This window comes from Thunnus thynnus, chromosome 4 (assembly GCF_963924715.1).
Source record: "Thunnus thynnus chromosome 4, fThuThy2.1, whole genome shotgun sequence".
NCBI lineage: Eukaryota > Metazoa > Chordata > Actinopteri > Scombriformes > Scombridae > Thunnus > Thunnus thynnus.
In genome coordinates this window covers 11,038,226-11,059,240 of record NC_089520.1, presented here as the reverse complement: position 1 = coordinate 11,059,240, position 21,015 = coordinate 11,038,226, and the positions used below count along the sequence as shown (strand labels likewise).

Below are 21,015 nucleotides of genomic sequence, written 5' to 3'. Positions count from 1 at the left end.
TGTTGGACGGGTTGGGTGGGTGAGAAGATCTAGTGTTTGATGCAGTGGATGTAAAAACCTTATATAAAATGATTTTTAAAAAGAAAGGAATGGGAGAATGTGAATTTTTCTACTTCACTTCTTGAGAGAGAGTGATTAAAAAATATAATATGCATGAATAAAAAAGTAGGGCTTGAAATAGCAACACCTCATAGATTCTCTCTTCTTGCCAAAATTCTGATGTTGAAAATGTGCTTTGTTCCAATCAGGACGTGAAAAAGTCACATAAACAGCAGCTGGCACTCTGTCCAGAGAAATAAGACTCTTCTACTTTCAAGGAAAAGGTCGACATTTTTGGGAAATATGTGTATTTGGTGTCTTGCAGTGTTAAATGATAAGCTTGTTACCACTTATGTCTGTACACTCAATATGAAGCAAGAGTCAGCAGAGTCAGCAGGTGATCAGTTTAGCTTAGCATAACAGCTAGCCTGGCTCTGTCCAAAAATGTAAAACTGCATACCAGTGCTCTTAAAGCTCACAGTCTTTGTGCTAAACTAAGTTAACCAGCTGCTGACTGTAGCTTCATTTTTAACAGATATGAGAGTGGTATCAATCTTCTCATCTAATGCTTGGTACTGGTGATTTGAGTGGGCATGAGTAAAGATTTACAGTAAATCAGTAGTTCAAGACCAACATGTCGAGCTAGCCTACCTGGCCTTTGACTAATTACCAGGGCAAGACCAGAGGGTCAAAGGGATTCAATGTATTCCAATAAAGTGCAATAAAACTGAAAAATGTCAGGAGAGCTTTTTTTTTCAGTCATACAAATTTACTGAAAGTAACTTGAGACGTTTTTATGAAAGGTCGGGAACTACAAACGTACAGTGAAGCGGATTGACGATGGTCACAGGCTCTGCAATGACCTGATGAACTGCATCCAGGAGCGTGCCAAAATCGAGAAAGCCTACTCACAGCAACTGACCGAATGGTCCAAGAGATGGAGACAGCTGGTCGACAAAGGTAAGATGTGTTTCACACTCATATTCAATAGCATATTTGTGTTGTTTTTCTTTTGATACAATGTCTTACTCACGCCCTGTCCCTCCACTAGGTCCTCAATACGGCACAGTAGAGCGAGCTTGGATGGCGGTGATGACGGAGGCGGAGAAGGTGAGCGAGCTTCACCAGGAGGTGAAGAACGGCCTGATCAGCTTGGACTTTGAGAAGGTGAAGAACTGGCAGAAAGACTCGTACCACAAACAGATGATGGGAGGATTCAAGGAAACCAAAGAGGCAGAGGAGGGCTTCAAGAAGGCCCAGAAACCGTGGGCCAAAAAGTTAAAAGAGGTGACAGAGTGTGTTTCTTTACTCATCCATCCATGTGCAGCAGAGTGGACACATTTGCTAGACTGTCCAAAGACACTGAACTCAATTTAAACTACATTATAAACAAGTTTTCTACATTACGCTAGTGCTGGTCTAGCCAAGCAGAGTTTGTTTTTATTTGAGATTTCCACAAATGGTGAATGGGATTCAGGAGTTGCTGACAGCTTTGAAAACATACATTTAAAAAACTCAACAGTAACAAGGACATTTTTTCTGAAAGAAATATGTTGCCATTGAGGTTTTCAAATATATTTTTTCTGCTGGATGAAATTCTTTTCACCTCAATTTGAACTGGGATGGCAGCAGATATTTCAAAACATCTACAAATAAAAGCAAACTTTTCTTCATTACTAGATGCTAATAGAGGTAACTGGGGGAAACATATTTTTGGTAATTTGGAAGAACTGATACTTTGTCACTTTGGATAGCAGAACCATCTAAAACAAGATGTTTTAATGCAACATTTTTCTACAATTAACACAAAGTGCACAACTAAAACCTGGTAATAAGAGCACTTTCTGTTACAGTCTGTTATCATGTAAGTGTATTTTAGAAATTATTTATAATTTAAATGTTATAAACTTCTGTCTGTTAATGTATATGAGATTAATAAGTGGTTACATGCTTGTGTGTTTCTCATATGTGCACATTCAACAAACGTGCAAAAAACCAGTGCCAGGTCTGAAATTCCTTATGTCATCTTGCCCCTTCAGCTCGAGACTGCCAGGAAGTCCTACCACATGGCCTGCAAAGAGGAGAAGCTGGCGTCCAACAGAGAGGCGAACAGCAAGGCAGAAGCCTCTGTGACGGCTGACCAGCAGAAGAAACTCCATGAGAAACTGGACAAGTGCAAACAGGACTCACAGAAGGTGAGAACATCAGATGCTACAGCTCTAAAGGCCATTGGGATCATCAATATGCAAAAGCTATTTTCCAAATCCTCACAGGTTTTAAGATGTGGACTGTAAAGCTAGATTGTATTATTAAGCTGCATAGCTGTAATCAGCATTGCATTGTTAATGTGTGACTGAATACCACACCTTCCCCTCCATGTCTCCCTGTCACTACTCCACCATCAGCTGTTCTCTACTAAAGTGGACTCTGGTCTCCTTTGACTGCCTTGACCTTCACTCTCTTGAACCATGATTCTTTCTTGTGTTTGAATACACATTTATTGTCCTCTCAAGGTTAATAGGATTCACATTTGACCACAGAAATGAGATGTCAGGCATGTGTGGACTAGAAATGTGTCATTAAAACATCAGCTATTTCTGCCTTTGGGCTGCTAAGAGTTTGTTGCTTGTGTTTATGTTATAACCTAGGCTAAAGAGAAGTATGAGAAGGCTCTGGATGAGCTGAGTAAGTGCACCCCACAGTACATGGAAAACATGGAGCAGGTGTTCGACCAGTGCCAGCAGTTTGAAGAGAAGAGGCTGAGCTTCCTCAGGGAGGTGCTGCTGGATGTCAAACGCCACCTCAACCTCACAGAGAACCAAAGGTTTGGGGCGTTAATAAAAACAGTTAATATGACGAGACACAATCATCAGCTGATTGTCACGTACGCTCTAAATCCTTGCTGTATTTTCACAGTTACGCTGCAGTATACGGAGAACTTGAACACACCATCACGACAGCCAGCCCACAGGAAGATCTGAAGTGGTTCAGAAACGCTCACGGCCCTGACATGCATATGAACTGGCCACAGTTCGAGGTACAAACATGCTGCAACAACATTCATATACAATTAAAGAGGTTTTATCATCACTGCAGCATTCTGCTCTGCAAACTTTCCAATAATTAATATCACATCAGCCACATTCCCCAGTTTGACAGCAGCAATAAAGACAAACATGACAGAGAAATATAATTTTACTCAACAAACTGAGAAAATACCTGGAATTGAACAGAAGTTTCTGTACCATGCAAAAGATTTAAACAAGTTTTGTGTCATGTTTTGCAGGAATACAACCCAGATATTACCCATAGCATCTCTAAGAAAGAAAAGTCAAAGAAAAGCACTGATGGAGTCATGCTGACTAACATCACAGCAGCAGTAGACCACGCTCAAGCTGGAGACCGGGGAAGGTAAGCATGAACGCTAAGAGTAGTTTATTTGTTTTATTTAGCAGATGCTTTTATCCAGATCACCTTCTACATGCCTTTTGTAATTCCCTAAACACAAATAATGTAAACAGTTTAAATTCATATGTGTGCTTTAATCAATATCTTCCTATAACTGAATGGGATCTAATCAATATTTATTTCTAGATTTTATGTTGAATAAATCATTTATTGTGACCTAAGATATTATTACAACTAAGATATTATTTTACATAGTAATAGTAGTTGTAGTAGTAGTAGCAATATGAGGAGTAATAGAAGTTGTAAAAGGCTTAACAAGTTAAAAAATACAACAACACAGACATACACAGTGGCAGCAATAGTCGTAGCAGACGTAGTGTCAGTACATCGTGACATTTTGCTGTAAAGAGGGATAATTAATGTGCTTCTGAAATGTGTTGCGTTCAGTGTAAGCAGCTACGAGAAGAATCAGGCGTACACGGCCTCCACAGAGTGGTCAGATGAGGACCAGACGGCCCCGAACTCAGGCAACGACACCAACGGAGGGGTGAACCCCTTCGATGAAGATATGGGCAAAGGTGTGAGAGTGAGAGCGCTGTACGACTACGACGGCCAAGAGCAGGACGAGCTCACCTTCAGAGCAGGTGAGCATCAAACCCGGTGACTCCTCGGTCACGGGGTCGCTTCCTGCAACAGTCAAAAAGTCTTCAATATCTTAAGATAAAACAGTGAATATCTGCCAGCTCAGTTGTGACGACTTCACTGATAGGTGTTAATAGATGTTGGTCAAGTACAGTTCCTGCTGTATTGTTAGTATGGTACATAATGTCAAAGCAATACTCCACTGAAAAATCTTGTATCTCAGTCAGAAAAAAAACCCTATTAATTATGCAATAATGGCAATAAAATCATCTTTGATATTATAAAATATAGTATAGTAGTAGTAAAATATAGAAATTTGTAAAATTCCCTCTTTTTGTGTCCGCGGACAGTGTTTTCCCTGTTCAGCTGCAGTGGCAGGATAGTAACAAAAAGTAGGAATTTTTGCACTAAAAAGACTAACTTCGAAAGATATCCACTTGATTTGACAAAGTTGGACAGCTGACGCTTTATATTAGCTTCAGATAAACTTTTGAATACATTTTTGCACGGAAGGAGGACTGTGGCTTTTGTCAGTATGAACAGGAGGAATGAAGGTTCATTTGGACACCTGACTATTGTTTTAAGACAGACATAAAACATTGTGAACGTGTCCTTTAAGCCTACAGTACATGGGGATGCATGTTTAATACTCAAATCATGGGGTTTTGGTGGATTAATCCTTTATTGATCTTTATTCTATGTTACATGCATAAATATATTACGTGAAAGAATTCTGTATTGTTCCTCACCCTGCTATACATTTCTGTCTCTTTTTACTGATAAAGGTGATGAGCTGACGAAGCTGGAAGACGAGGATGAACAGGGCTGGTGTAAAGGTCGTCTAGACAACGGCCAGCTGGGTCTTTACCCAGCCAATTACGTAGAGCCGGTCTAACTGTTCCAGCTGAGGACGCTTGTCTCGTCAAGAGGGCAAACCCAGACTGAACCGTCCAGTCATAACTGCACATTGCCAGAGACTTCAAAGCAAAGCTTCCTCTTCCTGTCGGGCACAGCGAGCAGTCTTCATCACAGCACTCATCACTGAGAAGACCTCTCTCCGAAACAAGACCCATCTGTATTTTGTATTCAGGATCACATCATCTCCAAATACTGCAACTGAAGCAAAATATTTAGTATCTTTTGTGTGTAGCTGTGTTTGATTCCAGTTGTGAAGCTAATATGCCATTCAGTATGTTCTCTCATCATAATATTGATATGGTATTGTAAGTTGTGCCTGGATAGCAAGAATGAGCTATGCATTGTGCATTCCATGTATATATTTTAATCTTTTTTTTTTTTTTTTTACAGTCTGGGTGCTTGTACAGTGTTTTTCTCATTGAATTCTTTGTGAAATATTTACATGTTTAGCATTAAATGAATAGTTTGACATTTTAAATAAGTTTATTTGCTTTCTTGCTGAGTGTTAGATGAGAAGATACCACTCTCATCTGTATGCTAATATAAAGCTACAGTCAGGATAGGATTAGCTTAGCTTAGCATAAAGACTGGAATCAAGGGGAAACTGCTGGCATTGCACTGTCCAAAAGTAACAAAAACCACCTACTAGTACCTCTAAAACTCAATAATTAGCATGTTAGCCTATATCTGGTGTAAAAATGACATGTTATGAATTTGAAAGTCACTGTGCCAGGCCAAGAAATAGTCACAACTTCTGTTTTGTGTGGATTAAACAAACGATATGTTACTGAGCTCTACAGACAGAGCCACACTACTTGTTTCCCCCTATATTCAGTCTTTGTTCTAAGCTAACTGGTAGCTAACTGCTAGCTGTAGCTCCACTTCTAACAGACTGGTGTGAGAGTGGTATCACTCCTCTCATCTAACTCATGGCAAGAAAGAAAAAAGGTTATTTCCCAAAAATGTCAAGCAATTCCTTTAATGCATTTAGTTGTTTTCCCGATCCACTCCACAGCATGACACTAAATTAGCATTTTGAAACGAGATAAAAGACAGCTCACCATCAGTCAAAAAAAAAAAAACACACACACATACATACACAGACACTCAGCAGAGCTTCTCTTTGAAATGGAAATATGTACTCTACCAAACACTGCTAGGATTGTTTACATTAACCTCCGCTGCCCCACCCATCTACAACAACGTGCCTGCCATTGCTATTACCTCTCATTTCATTACTCCCTCTGTTGCGTCTCGATATGTGATCATAATGCAGACGCCATAAACAAAACCTGCCCTATAAATGTAAACTCGCAGCTGTTTTGTATGGATATTAGCTTCATTTCACAACTAAGATTTTCAGTTTTGGACAATTTCTGCAATTAATGAGACTTGTTTACTCCGAGTGAATGTCAGTGACTCTGTATTATCAGCTTCCAGCTCTTATCTCTGTGATTATGTGCATGCTGATGTTCCCACACACTGTTTCTGATCTACTGCTCTGATCTAAACTGGTCCAGTGCATGGCCTCAATTTGTTTCCACCAAATTATTGACAGATTCTTGATTGAACTCCTATCAAGATGATAATAATACTATTGATTTGAATTGTATAACATAGTCAACCCTGATTTATCTATTTCACTGTGTACCAAAATGCAAGCTGTAATAAATATAGGCTCTTTTTCATATCTTTATATTTAAATATTTTTGTTTTAATCAGAAAGAAAGAAATCGAACCTTATTAAAACAAAGATTAGGAGTGCATGTGGCAGTACGGTACATGTTATATGAGATTGGTTCGTTACTCCTGGTGAATACTACACCCTTGGCGGGTGTTCTCTTACTGACGCAGGCAGAGAAAGCTGCCGCGAGTGCTTCGCAGAAAGAGGATCTGTCTCTGAAATATTGATGAGACAACTGCCTTTCTGCTGCAAGAAAGAAGTTCATTTTGAGAGGATCCAGCAGGGTAATGTCTCTTGTAATGGTGTATATGCCTGTTATGCTTTTTATAAGTGTTGCACCTGTAAGCATTGGACTCAGAGGGGTAAAATAAATATTGCCTTATGATAATATATCACCCTGCCACTTCAAAGACTCTCAACCATCGCGTGTAACAAAGTTAATGAGAGCTTACTTCCACAGAATCTGACTCCGGTTTATCCAGCTCACTTTACACCATTATGACATGCAGGCTCTTTGTCAGACTAAGGCTTATAATCTGTCTCAACGTATCTTTAACTGTATTTGAAATAAAAATGGGTCTGTTCACAACTGTACTGTAAAAAGTTGTAAAAGCAGACACGTGTAAAGCTACAGTTATATAGCACCCACTGTGAAACTCCTGTTATACACTGAAGGACGGTAAATCATATTTAAAAATGCTGAAATGCTCCTTTGTTTTCTGTCTGTTGCTCATGCTGGAGACATTGGTCTGCAATGTTGAGGACAACGTTTTAGTGGACCAGAGGTCTTTCTCTTTTTTTTTTTAGCATAGTGCTGTAATTTCCAAACTGTAGTGCCTGTTCATCTGCATAAGCAAAAATAAAGGATGTCATCAGAAAACACTGAGGCACATGTGAGAGTCTGTGGGCCTGACAGGATAACCTGACAAAGAGGTTCATCTCGACGTGCAACACACCAATTTCGAACTGCTGCACATAATAATTAAGTCCATGTCGTAATTAAAGGAAAAAACAGTGGTGGGAGAAGTAATAATAATAATAATAATAAAAGTTTATTTATTTACTCATTCAAATCATTGTTTACAAAGTGTTTTGCAAACATCGGGCATAAAAAGAACAAAGCATGCATGTACTGATTTGCAAGTCTGAGATTCTCTGAAGTATTCACATCTTTAAAAGTAGCCATACCACATTGTTAAAAAAATTAAGACGTAGATGCATTAACGGTAAAAATACCCATAATGCACAGAAATAGCTAATTCTTACCTACTAATATTAGATTACTATGAAGATGCATTTATGTGTAAGTAGCATTTCACATCTTAGCTAATGTCAACTGTCAAATACTTCTGCATATGTGAATGTATAATAATGCATCATATTCTAGAAAATCTTCAGTTTTGTATATAAAATCTTAAACTGTAGTAAGTGGGATGAAATGGAAATACTCAGTGAAGTACAAATACCTTATAATTGTACTTAAGTACTGCACTTGAGTAAATGTACTGAGTTACCACTATGTTTACCTTACTCGTGCTCTATAAACAAAGACAAAAAATGATTAATAGAAAATATGAGAATGATATAATATTTGAATATGAGAAGATTCGAGTGAATATGATGATGAACTAACTACGTTTTTATTTTTATTTATTTATTTATGGTCATTATTGGTACATGCTATTCAACAACAACAACAAAAAAGCATTCATAGACGGCATAAAATGAGTCATTGAATTGACGTATTGAGGTTTTGTCACTGGCCTAGTGAATAGTATGAGTCACTATGGACTTGAAATTCATTGAAAACCTGAATTTCAATGGCTTGGGGGCTCAACACTCAGGGAATATAAATAAAAGATGTCCATGAAGCAGCTCCGGCTTTCAAACTTGATGAATTTCGATTCTTAGTTTAGTGTTCTGGGAATTTGAGTTGTTCAGACAGTTGGGACCCTTTTAGATAAATTTGGGTGACGTATTTAAGGGTGACAGTCTGGGCTTCTTCACCTTTAATCTAGTTTGAGAAAGATATAAATTAGAGTGAAAGTGGCTCCCGTCTGCTGTGGCCTCCTGGGTTTAACTTTAAACTGACAGATTCTGCCACCAGAGGTCAGTAGTTACTACACTCCGTTCTTTGTCAGGTTGCCATTGAAGATTTACTTCACACATGTCGTGAGTCTGATTCCCACAAACAACCACAATCAATCAAACGTCATCCTGCTCGATCAACACACCTGCTGCCAGTTTATGGACAAAATTCCCTGTAGCCACAGGGCTACTCGACAGTTAAATAACAATTACCAGGGACTATTGGCCTATGAGTTGCTTAATTTTTATTACTTTAAAATGATATGTTACTTTGTGGTGTTTGTGGTGCTGTCACTGAATGTCTATTTGTCCCTTCATGCTTCTTATTTGCTGCTTTTTTGAAAAGGTTTTTTGTTTCTGGTACAGACATCACCTGACTTAAAGGAAAAGTCTACCCTGAAAAGAAAACATTTCAACTGTTACAAAACACCTGTTTGCTTTTGTAAGTAGATATTGTATATTTGTCTACTCACATGCATGGATAACTGGCCAACACAGACATTGTTACATGATGTCTAAATACAGAAGATTTCATAGCAGAAACTAAAGAGTCCCTCAGAATCAAAGGGCAAGGGTTTCTCCCTATAGACTCATCATTTTGTGACACCCTCTAATAAATCACCCTACATAAAGGGTTTATATGCTGTAACTAATGGTTTTATTGATGGTTAATGAATCATATACTAGTGCTTAATAGATTACCATATTAATAGCCATCAATAACCTGGCTGTTGAGTCATTAATAACCTAATTAAACTAAAGTCATCTATAATTGCCATAAAAACATAGTTATTAATAAATGGTTCCATCAAGTTTAGTCCTGTAACTTTATTTTCCTGGAAATGGTGCAATACTTTGTTTAGTAAGATAAAAACAGTCGCACAAGTCAACACAAGTATGGCCGTGGAACATACGAGACATGAATTAACCAGTTACTTGGAGAAGAGAAAAAAAGGCTCTTTATCAGGATAAGCTGTAGACATCTAACTTTTTTTTTTTCTTTTCTTTTCCACATGCTTTTGTATATGTATTTCTGGAAGATGAAGATGTTTTGTGGATTAAATCCCATATGGGATGGTCCAGATGTTTAGAATGACACAGAACTAAAAATTAAACTAAACTAAACTGTAAATGTTAGTAAATTAATTGTGGTCGAGATGCCCTGCAACTCCTTTCCACAAGGTCAGGGGTGTAACGGTCCACCGGAGAGTCTTTGTGATGAATTAAAGAGGTAAAAAGACAAAGCAAGAGAGAGACACAGAGAGCGAGAGAGAGAGAGAGTCATATTGATGGCTCATAACTGATCTATTAACCAGTAATAACGTTTATAGTGGGTTTATAGTCTTATAGAAAGTGGAAATAGATCGATAGTCCTGATATACAATTCAATTATTGAGGATAAAAACACAATCAAGCTAAAAGCTTATTTCCATTGTGGTGATTTAAGGGGAAAAGGGGTTAAATGGAGACAAGACTGAGTTATACAAACAAGTAAAAACAAAATTTTCATCAACCATTTCCTGAGAGAACCTGAGAACCTGGAGAACTTTAGCTGTGTATAAAAAAATAATATCAGTTAAACTGCCTCTTGTTGTTATGATCATCTCTGATGAGACTAAGTAATCAGGAGCTTTACTCTTTACAGTTTTGTAAGAGAGACTTGATTTGAATAATTCTTCTTTCCACTGTAAGAAATTTGAGATTTTGGAAATGTGCCGTCTCTAGATGTGTTATATGTTTCTTGTTGAGGAAGCAGAAATAACTAGTTTTTTCCAGCTAAAGCTGCATTAGTTGTAGGAGGATATAATTAATGAATTAAATCAATTTATATATGTAATACAATCCAGTGCAGGATGGAAAAAGTTCAGGGACTTTGTAGCCGTTTTCAAAACGGAACTTTGGGAATGCTGAGAAAATGAAACAGGGAAACTATTCAACACATAAAATGCAAATGCAAATGCAATTATCCCCATATAAAGTGTCTTTAACGGTTTGTATTGGTTTGAACTCATCTTTGCAGGAAGTTGAATTGAAACAGTTGTTGTTGTTGAGTGTAATAGGGTTATTCCCATGAATTCCCTGGAGTATTACATATCTGTCGGTGAATCACTACATCGCTGTGATAACTAAAATACTCATAGACAGCTCAGGTTTACTTCTCATTCACTGCATGAAAAACACAGAAGTATTTACCTGCACTATATTGCTCAAGGCTACCTTTTCTTGGCAGACTTTCAGCTTGTGACTCATTTGAAAATAAGAGCAATTATGATAACTTTACAGCCGGTTGGACCAAATGAAAGAAAGAACAGTTAGTGGTGGGAAAAGATGAAGTGTCAACAATGACCTAATTGGAAAGAAATGCATTAACTTTAATTACATAATAGTTTTTGAGCTTGTTACTGAGGGTTAAGCACATGTAGCTGAATTCACATGAAATAAATTCCCTTTATTATATAAGACACCACCACACAGATGCATAGAGAGTTCAAAAGGAAGTTTATTGAGCCTTGTCGGAAGCTCAGGCAGACTTTTAGGCAAACTACAAATGAACAGTTCAAGCACAGTGATGTGAAAAATATAGAGATCCAAATAAGACATGAAATAAATATTTACACTAATAAATTCAGACAAAATATACAACTATGGAATAATCCAATATCTCATTATTATGAAGTGTGATTTCATCCTGCTTCATTTTTAATTCAAGCAGTTTTGGTGTCAAAATCTTTTTTTTCTTTCCAAAGTCTGTTTAAATTCTTACTTAACCTGTAAATAAAACACTCACTGAAAAAATAATGTCGCTGAATAAAAATCGACATTTAAAAAAGAACATTCTGAGTTTTAAAAAAAATGCTGAAATAACATAAAAATATAATTAAATAAACTCAGAGGGGTGAAATTTCATAATAATATATGACAAAGAGCCATGTTAACAAGCAATGCTAAAACGCTGATGTTAAAGGGACAGTTCACCCCAAAATCAAATATAGATATCAGCCGTAGAGACGTCTGCCTTCTCTCGAATACAACGGGACTGAATGGCAGTCAGCTTGTGATGCTCAAAGAGCTAAAAAAAAAAAATACATTTGAAAAACTCAACAGCAGTGTCTCTTTCCAGAAATCATGACCCAGTTACTAAAGATAAACCACAGACCTCGTTGTGAGCAGGTTCATGTTGGAACTGTTTTCTTTCTACTGAACTACACCCACATTCAGTAAGTAGATACATGCTCCCTTCTGAGACGGTTGGCGGTTGTAGTTTGGTTGAAAGAAATACATGAAACTGCCCTGTCCTGTGGTTAATGGGTTGCTGGAGATGACTGACTGAGTGTTTATATAACAGTCAGGACCAAACCCAAAAAAAGAAGTAAACAGAAATATCTCAACAACTGCTGGATGGATTGTCATGACATGTGGTAAAGATGTTTATGGATCCCAGACAATAAATTATAATGACTATGGGGATCTCCTGACTTTTCTTCCAACGCCACCGTAAGGTTAACATTTGTGTGTTTTGGTGAAATGTCTCAACACCTGCTGGACAGATTGCCATGACATTCATTCACAGCAGGGTTTGAGGATCTGTCATCTCTGTATCTTTGAGATGAGATAAAAAAAAAAAAAAAAGTGCCCTGTCCTGTAGTTGATGGGATACGGGAGCTGTGAGTGTTTGTATAACAGTCAGGACCAAACCCAAAAAAGAAGCAAAACAATCCTAACCACATTTTAATCTGCGGCAGTGAAACTGGCTCTAATTCAAACAGAGTGGTCAAGATGAGCAAAACAAAAAGACAAAGCAAAATGCTTTCTTGAAGCTTGTACATAAGAGCAATCAGTTAAGCTTTTACTGTAATGAATGAAGGATAATTGATAATCACATTGTGGAGAAATAAACAGGCAGATCATGCAAATGACAAGGCAGTTCATTTATTAATTTTCTCTTTTGAAATCTCTGGTTGTTTCATTCTGCAGCAGAAAAAAAAAAGCCTCATTGTTTTGTCTCATTGTCTTGTCTTTTCCTTTCAGCCTTCATGCAGCAGCTGCCAGCTGCTGTTTCAGTGTTGGCACTGGAATCGTGTGTCGTTGGGGTTGGTCGGTGCGCATGCTCCAAGTCACCTTTTTCATGTGTTTCAGGTGTTTCAAGTGCATTGTGAGACACTGTGTCATTTTAGTTTTTACGGGTTTCCATCTCCTCCTCCTCCTCCTCCTCCTCCTCCTCCTCCTCCTCCTCCTTTTCCTCCTCTTCCCACTGCGCTGCTGCCTCATACTGGGTGAACAAACTGGTACACCAGTCTCTGAGACACGTCAGGCTTGCGAATGATGCCCTTCTTGTAGTATTGACGTATGGAGCGGCTCAGCTTGTCATAGTTCATAGCGGGTCGATTCTTTCTGAGTCCCCACAGTCTCGCAACGTGAGCCGAATCTTCGATTTTAAAAATACCTGGTGGTAATCACAAGAGATTTGACATTTGTCATGAAAACCCACAAAATGTTCAAAGCAGCGGGTCTTTACATTTTATATGGAGAGCAATGTAGTCCTCCATATACATACATACATACACCTTTGCTCTCTTTTTAAATGTTCTTGTACTCAAACCAGTAGACACATTCAAATCTATTTTCCAAAAGTGACCTGGCCATGAGAGCAGCAAAATTAGAAAAAAATAAGCAAAACCTAAATTATTTTAGGGACAAAATGATTTTAGAAGTACAAAGTTCTTGCACTCCACAAAGTCTCAGGTGCATCAGACCATAAACTCTGAGTGTGAAAGGACCATAAAATCCCACACAATGTTTCAGTCCTCAGACCTTCATCAGGCAAGAACCATGAATGTCATGAATGTCATAAGGAACATTTATTACACTAACAGTTTGAATTATTGTACTTGAAAACATAAAATACGTTTCGCTACTCAAAATTTGCTAATGAGATTGACGTGTTGAGTCTTTTCGGATCTTTTCAAACAATGTAAATGACTTTAAATGTTTTAAAATATTAATTATTGGTTTGTGAGATGTTTTATAAGAGTTGCAAGTGGAATTGAAGCACTGAAGGAGTTGAAGTGTCAGTGGAAGCACTGAAAGGTTTCAGTTGATATGCAACAGGTGACAGCAGTTAATATGTCAGTGATGATTGATAGCTGCAATTAACTAGAAGTGAAAACGCAGCTCAAGTTTATAATTTAAACAATATATATTAGTTTATTGTCATTTTTTCCTTTTCCCCTTTTTAAAATATAGTAACACAATTGTCATAATACATTTTCATTGGACTGCTGGATGGCCAGAAAGGGTGCGGATTAAAATTCCTGGAGCAGCATGCCTACACAGTAGTGTTCAAAAAATGTAAATACCTTTTTCTTTATTGAGCCAGCGGATGCAGCGTCCATAGTTGTGAGGTTTGAGCAGAAGCTCTCTGAGGAACTGCCACAGGTGAATAGGCTGTCCCGAACAAGACGAGTCAGCCTCAGACCAAAGCTCCTCACCACCTATATGTACATACACACACACACACATATGAAAAACATTTGAAATATAGATAAACAGATCAGGCTTAAAAGATTACAAGCCCTTAAAGGATAGGTTCACCATTTTTCAAGTCTGTCAGGTGGCTATATAAACAATGAAAGAGGTTTTGCTCATTGTAATCGTTCCTCCTGCTAATAATGGCTATTTCAGTGCTCATTTGGGCTCCTGAATATTGTTTTAAGACAGACATGAAAAACTGTAAACTTATTCTTTAAGGTTTCTAAAATAATCAAAAACCTTACTTGTGGGTAAAAAAGTGAATGGGGCATTGTCCATTACATGTAATTTTGCATAAGTCTAAATGTTATTTTCATTTATTAAAGTCTGTTACTGTCTTCAAATAGCAGGTGTATAAGGAAACCAAACCTACCAGTAGTTTTAGTGTCTCCAACTGTACACCTCTCTTTCATCCAGGCAGCTAGAGAGATAAGGGAGACAGACACTTTATTAAGAAAAGCTTAAACTTTAAATGTAAAGATCATAATCTCACATACATAAACACACCAAGACGCAATGCAAACACTCAAAAGTTCAATAAAGGCCAAACGTCAGACAATACAGCAATTGAAGTAGACACAGCAGACTATAAAGAACTTGTTCAACGAGTATCACACACACTCACCTGACTTCCATATGTCCAGGTGTGCGTGCAACGTGTCTCCACACTGTGGCGAGCGCTGGCGAAACTCTTCCTCGCTCATGGCACACAGGTCCTTTCCTGTCAGCTCCTGGAAGGCCTTTCCCGCGTGGGGCAACCTGTAAAGATGTTCAGTCCACAGCAGCCACTTTTGGACATTCCCTGTGTTCCACTCTATAGGGTCTAAGAATAAACAGCGAGAGATATGAAAACGATGAGAAACATCCCAGCTGCCACAGCAGTAAATCGTCTGTTTTAGGGTTATTTGAGTTATCTTAAGTCAAGTTGAATTCCCATTTTTTTTCAGCTTTTTACAGTGTGTGTCATGTTCTGCTGCATTTACTCACGATAGTTTTACTGAAACCACAAGATAATCATTCTTTTATGCCACTACAATTCTAATCAGTAGAACAGATGACTGTAGATTGCACAGGTTTATGACAGCCAGAAGCTTAACAATACATAATGCGTCCTCTGTTTGCTTTGTTAGCAGGAGGGGCCTCGCCCTTAAGACTGTGTACACGTCTACTGACAGGAAAGAACCATCACTGTTGCAGTTCAGAAGACCTCATGTAAAGGTCAGGATTAAACAGATCCTGGAGCTGGCAAACATGGCTTTGCGTCAGTAAGGATATGATTTATTGGATGTGACATCTTTCCTGAGCTATCCATACAAATGTGTTGATTCTGGGAGTAAGACCCAGTTGCTTAAGTATCTCTGAATCAATATCCGTTTACCTGCAAGTAACGGGCAACACTTTGGGATATTTTCGCCATGAAAAATGCTTTGTTTACTTTTAGGTTTTGCTTCTTTGTCAGTTATATTCCTTAATACTGTAACACCCTTTTGTGCAGGTGCAGGTGTGGTGGAACGTTACCTACCTGGCGTGATGTTGAGCAGTTTGCAGGCTGTTTCAATGTCCTTCAACACTTCTCCCACCACCATGCTCTGCACCTGCTCCAGAGACCGCTCCTCTTCCTGCCCCTGCAGCCCAGGAGAGAGTCCCTGTTCCTGGCTATCAATGACTGGACACTGCTCCGGTTCCTCTCGGGGCTCCATGCGAGTCATTGGCACAGCGAGGGTCGGGGTGGCCTCTGAAACTTTCACCAGCCAGGCAGTGTCTTCGGTGAGGAGCATGTCGAAGCAGGAGAGGTAAAGGCCTCGCTCCAAGGTTTCCACATTTGGCTTGGTCTCCTCCATGTCCCAGGGTGTTCCAGAGCCCCTGTTTCGCTCCAAGATGGTGAGGGAGTCCTCTGTCATCCCAGTCCGGGATCCATAAACCGTGCCTTCTGATAAACTGCCGACTGGATTTGACATATCTGATAGCTAGAGAGAAGGGAGACAGGAACATGATCACATTAAACTTTATATTTCTAACCTGTGTGCTGCAGATGAATGATAAAGCTTTAAAAGTATCCTTTCAGTGCCTTGCAAAAAGTTGTCATAAAAATGTCTAAAATCAGAAATAATAATCAAATGATCACTAAAAGTATTTGGTGTTCTAGGTGTAACATAAAAAAGAATCTATAATCCGCAGTTTACCAGGGTCCATTTAAGGAAAATCCTGTCTGACAATAATTCTAAGCTGAGTTCAAGAGTTTTTCAGTAAAATTAATTTGAGTTTTAAGTCAGAATTACGATACCTTCTTTAACTGTTCCTTCCCTGCAATTATCTGGCTGCTAAACCAGCAAATATTTTAGTTTTGTAAGAAACTCCATCAGAGAAGCTGCAAGCGAGAATCCCTTTCCTTATGTGTTTTGAGCAGAACTGAGGTGAGACAGTGCTGGTCAATGCTCTATAAGAACCCCTGAGCCTAATGGAGATATTGGGGAAATGACCCTCAAGAGAGTTAAAACACACACAGCGCTGACAGGCATGGGGGAAATGGATTTGACTGAGTCTCTTATTTGTGGGTCAGTGGCCCAGAATGGCTGATGTCTTGGGGGTAGGTGACTTGTATTGAGACCTGAAGCTGCTCCACCGCCTGCCTCGGCTTTCAAGGTGCCGTCTCTGCAGCCCTCTGTCTCCACTGTCAGCTGGAGATTTTAATCAAATGGAAGTTAGATAATGTGGAGAAGAGTGTGCACACAATGTCCAAAAACAACCAAGTTGCCTGTTTTATGGAGATGACGCTGATAGCTGCTACTGCCCCTTCTTAACAGGAAATTGCCATGATAAGTGTTCATTTATGGACGTCAGCTGTGGCACAAGTGTTGTAATCTCAGGGTGAACTCACATATGGCACCCATAATGTGTACCTGCCACAGCTGGCATATGGGAAGGCACACTGCTGTCGCACATCAGGTTATCAGTGGTTGTGGCCGATGCCACAGTAAAGGAAGTGTGCTCCCACAGAGCACATGTTCAAGGGGAGCCATGGCTTTATTTGTCAAGACACAAAGAAATTAAAGTCTCATAAAAATGATTAAAATGATAGACCACATCCGTCAGGCAAAATCATCTGTGAGGACAAAGTCTGATCTTAATCTAGGTGACATTAAACATCTCTCTCTCTCTCAAAAAAAAATGCCACTGCCAGATAAAAGTAGAAAAGGTTCTTCAGATGCAAAAACAATTAATTTATCCATGTGCAAATTGTGAAAAAATGTCATTTTGTCCTGATGATGATCTTATGACTGAAATGTTCACTTTTTGTCACCTTTTGTACATGGAATTTCTTATTTTCACACCTGAGGAGCCTCTTTTACTTTGTTTGTCAGTGTGCAGATAGGACTGTTGATTTTGCCCGCATGCACCTGACAATACTTTCCTGGATCCAAGAGCGCAAACCCTTCCTTCATTGTTGATGTTCAACCTTTCACATGTTTCTTTTCTTTATCTTATGGACACAATCATTATAAGGCTTCTAACAACTATTGAGACATTTTCCACTCTTACCAAACTTAAATGAAGTTATCTTCCCCGCCCCCCAAAACAGATTCCCCCTTTTAGTCTTTCGTCGTCAACCCCCCACTGTAAAACCTCTTCTCAGTCTTCCTTTTATCTCCAAATTTCTCGTAAACTATAACCCACACTCCCTTTCACTCCATCAGGAATCAGATTAAAAGCCACTGGTATCCCAGCCTGGCTGCTGCGTGTCAACTCTGCTCTGTAACAGCTTGCGCTAAGCCCATTAACAAAGCAAATTTAGCCATATTACCTTCTTCCAAAAGGAAGAGGGGGCACAAGAAAAAGACACAAACACACACCCCCGGGGAGAGGGATTAAGACCCTGACTGATCTCTAAATGAGTTTGGTCAAGTCGCTGATATTCATTTCAGGAGCATTAGAGCTTGCTCCATTTACTCAGCAAAGTCAGCCTTTGACACCGAAGGAAAAGGACTCCCTCCATGCAGGCATCCACCCTGGGAACCATATTTCTTCTACATGCTTGGTCTCATTTAAAATGAAGACAGTGGTTATTTGAGGTGAGCTTTTTATCATCGCCTTGGATGTTATATAATTGCTGCTTTATTATTGGATCTCTGTGTTTTTATAAATGCAAAAAACTAAACCAAACTGACCAAAGAACAACCTGTGTGTTAAATTTCAACTGAAAATAACTTGATAAAATTGAGTTAAACTAAAATTTCTCACTTCCAAACCTTCTATTGAAATGAAAGTGGAATAAGTTGTAGACCAAAACAACCAATCTAGCTTAAAATTAACCCGTTAGCCAATTCATCATTGTTGCTGAAACAGTTAAAGTGACAGAAGTCAGCTAAGTGTTTAGATTAAAGTTAATTAGTGATTAAAACAGCCAAGAGTCTTGTCTTTCAAAAGTGTGTTTAACCTGAATGATTCAATCCAAGTTGAAAAAGATCAAAAAGGTCATTTGGTGATCTAAAAAGGGACCAAAACGTTCACTGAACGCTCTGCTCGTCACAAAAAAAGGTCTGTGTTATTTGAGTCTGGAGTCAAAGTTTGAGTCTGGAGTGTGTACAGCCAGGCGTGACTGTTTGCCATCTGAGCGTTAAAGGGAGATTTTCTTTTTCCTTGTTATTGTTTCTCATGGGAAACTCACAGGAAGTCATTGTTCTGAGAACAAGGAGTTCCATCTTTGCGTAGAGCAGTAGAGCAGTGTGACTGTTGCTGGCAGGCTGGAGGAAGTGATTTGGATCTGAAGATTGCCTATTCACATTATAAATTAGGTTTAGGTGTTAATGATTGTAACAGCAGTCTATTTTTAGGTGACAATTTGAAGACCATTGCTTTTAGTTTATTTTATGAATCACAATAAAGAGTTTTTTCTGTATATGCAAAACATAATTGCATTTTATTATAGCCTTTACCTTTTTCACCCCTTGGGCGGGTTAACTGCCAAAGGGGGGATGTTGGTGCACTTGGTGATTCATTCCTGCTGTTAATCAGGTGCACTGGCATTAGGCCAGTGTCCTCGGAAACACTAAAGCATTGCAAATGCTTTGCCGTGACTCCAAATTAATTCTGACACAAGGCTGTATTTACAGTTAATGATGCAGATGATAAATCCCTGTACAACTGAGGCTGGCACTGGAGATTGGAGGTGCAGCACGGACGGATGGAGAAATAAACCAGCCACCTGTTTTTGCAGCGAAATGAAGATATGAAGACTCTCGTGGGGCCTGAGGCATGTGTTAGTGCAGCTAGCTTTAAGGCTCTGATTGGCAGCAAAGCAGAAAGAGCAGGGTTCTGTAGTAGCTTTAAAAGTTACACAAATTGTTATATTATTTTGAGATTTTACAGGGGAGGGAGGGAGTAGCTGTTTTTTCTAAGTCAAGGGGAATGTCCAAGGAAAATATTAAAAACACTGTAGATGGTTTGAGTTTTAACAAGTTACATTAACACCTCAATAATTTTCATAATTTTCAAACTGGTAATTATTTAAAATGTTTTCATGAACAAGCCATTTTTTAAAATCAAATTTCCATAAACTGCTGTTCCTTTACACTTGAGTATCTAAAGTTTGCTCTTTTGCACCTCTGTGCTACTTAAATATTCACAATAACAATTGTAATTATGTAAAGCAAAATGGTCTTTCATTGGTTTCCACACAACCAGTGTCACACAAATGTTCCTCATTTAAATAATAATAATGCTGTGAACAAGCAAACAAATACTGTATTTTGTCTTTACACACACACACATTTAGGACACAGTGTAAGTCTTCTTACCGAAGTAAAGATGCTCTGTGCTCTTGGTTGGCCAGGGGCAAAGACTTGATTGGCAGCAGATGCAGTGCAGCTGCGTGACTCTGCTGAGGATGGAGCTCAGATCAGACAGAACGCCTGGCAGCTACCTGAGGAAAGAGGTGCAGCAGGCAGTGGACACCCTTCGATCTGTTTCCCCCTGATGACTGTCACAGAGCCCCAAGCCTGAGGCCTTGGACCCTCCCAGGCTTCTGGCAGAATTTCACTTAACCTGAAAGGCACAGCCTAAAGCACAACTGCAAACTAAACTTCAAGTGAAAGCACCTGCTGGGGGTGTGTACAAAGTAAGAAGGAGAGAGGGTAAGTGACTGTGTGAGCGAGTGCAAAGGAATTCCAGCACCATTGACTGCAATTTATATTTATAGGCCAGTCGTGTTTACTTATGCATACAACCCTGTGTGTGTGTGTGTGTGTGTGTGTGTGTGTGTGTGTGTGTGTGTGTGTGTGTGTGTGTGTGTGTGTGTATCTGTGTGTGTGTGTGTGTGTGTGAGAGAGAGAGAGAGAGAGACTCTCAAGTGCCATGTGTCTTGCAGATTAGTTCAGACCTCCTCAAATACTACTAGATGACCTGAGTGCTTAGATGACAGACAATTCAAAGTGATTTTAGACTAAAGAATATAGTGTCACTTAAGTTTTATCAGCATTTTCTTTATACTTGAGGTGAAGGAAAAAAAAACTTTCTATGAAAAGTTCACTTCTGTTCACTGGTATTTTTCCCTCCTGTTTTAAACATACCACTATTTACCCCCTTTTAAAGAAGTCCTCTTCAGATCCCTCGGTTTTAAGTAATTTTAGACCCATGTCCAAGCTGCCTTCTTTATCAAAGATTTTTTTTTAAATTGTCTCCACGCAATTGATTTCTTTTATAAAACAACA

General features: G+C 38.9%; 2 protein-coding genes across 6 annotated transcripts in view; one reads left to right on the top strand and one right to left on the bottom strand.

Annotated features, from left to right (window-relative positions):
- The window catches only part of pacsin1b (protein kinase C and casein kinase substrate in neurons 1b), a 31,000-nt gene extending 23,610 nt beyond the window's left edge, over positions 1–7,390 (top strand). For all 5 annotated transcript variants that reach the window (XM_067586593.1, XM_067586597.1, XM_067586596.1 and 2 more), the window contains 8 exons: positions 843–999; positions 1,091–1,326; positions 2,079–2,234; positions 2,688–2,863; positions 2,956–3,076; positions 3,326–3,450; positions 3,895–4,091; positions 4,875–7,390. In XM_067586593.1, the coding sequence (XP_067442694.1) occupies positions 843–999; positions 1,091–1,326; positions 2,079–2,234; positions 2,688–2,863; positions 2,956–3,076; positions 3,326–3,450; positions 3,895–4,091; positions 4,875–4,984 (1,278 nt within the window). In that variant the 3' untranslated portion in view covers positions 4,985–7,390. The remainder of the gene's footprint in view (positions 1–842; positions 1,000–1,090; positions 1,327–2,078; positions 2,235–2,687; positions 2,864–2,955; positions 3,077–3,325; positions 3,451–3,894; positions 4,092–4,874) is intronic.
- Positions 7,391–11,294: 3,904 nt separating this feature from the next.
- LOC137181153 (SAM pointed domain-containing Ets transcription factor) lies at positions 11,295–20,417 on the bottom strand. The gene is made up of 6 exons (XM_067586592.1): positions 20,104–20,417; positions 15,831–16,275; positions 14,934–15,131; positions 14,682–14,729; positions 14,137–14,271; positions 11,295–13,223 (listed from the first exon to the last, which is right to left on the bottom strand). The coding sequence occupies exons 2-6, from the start codon at positions 16,264–16,266 to the stop codon at positions 13,045–13,047; spliced, it is 996 nt and encodes a 331-aa protein (XP_067442693.1). The 5' UTR covers positions 16,267–16,275; positions 20,104–20,417; the 3' UTR covers positions 11,295–13,044.
- Positions 20,418–21,015: the final 598 nt, after the last annotated feature.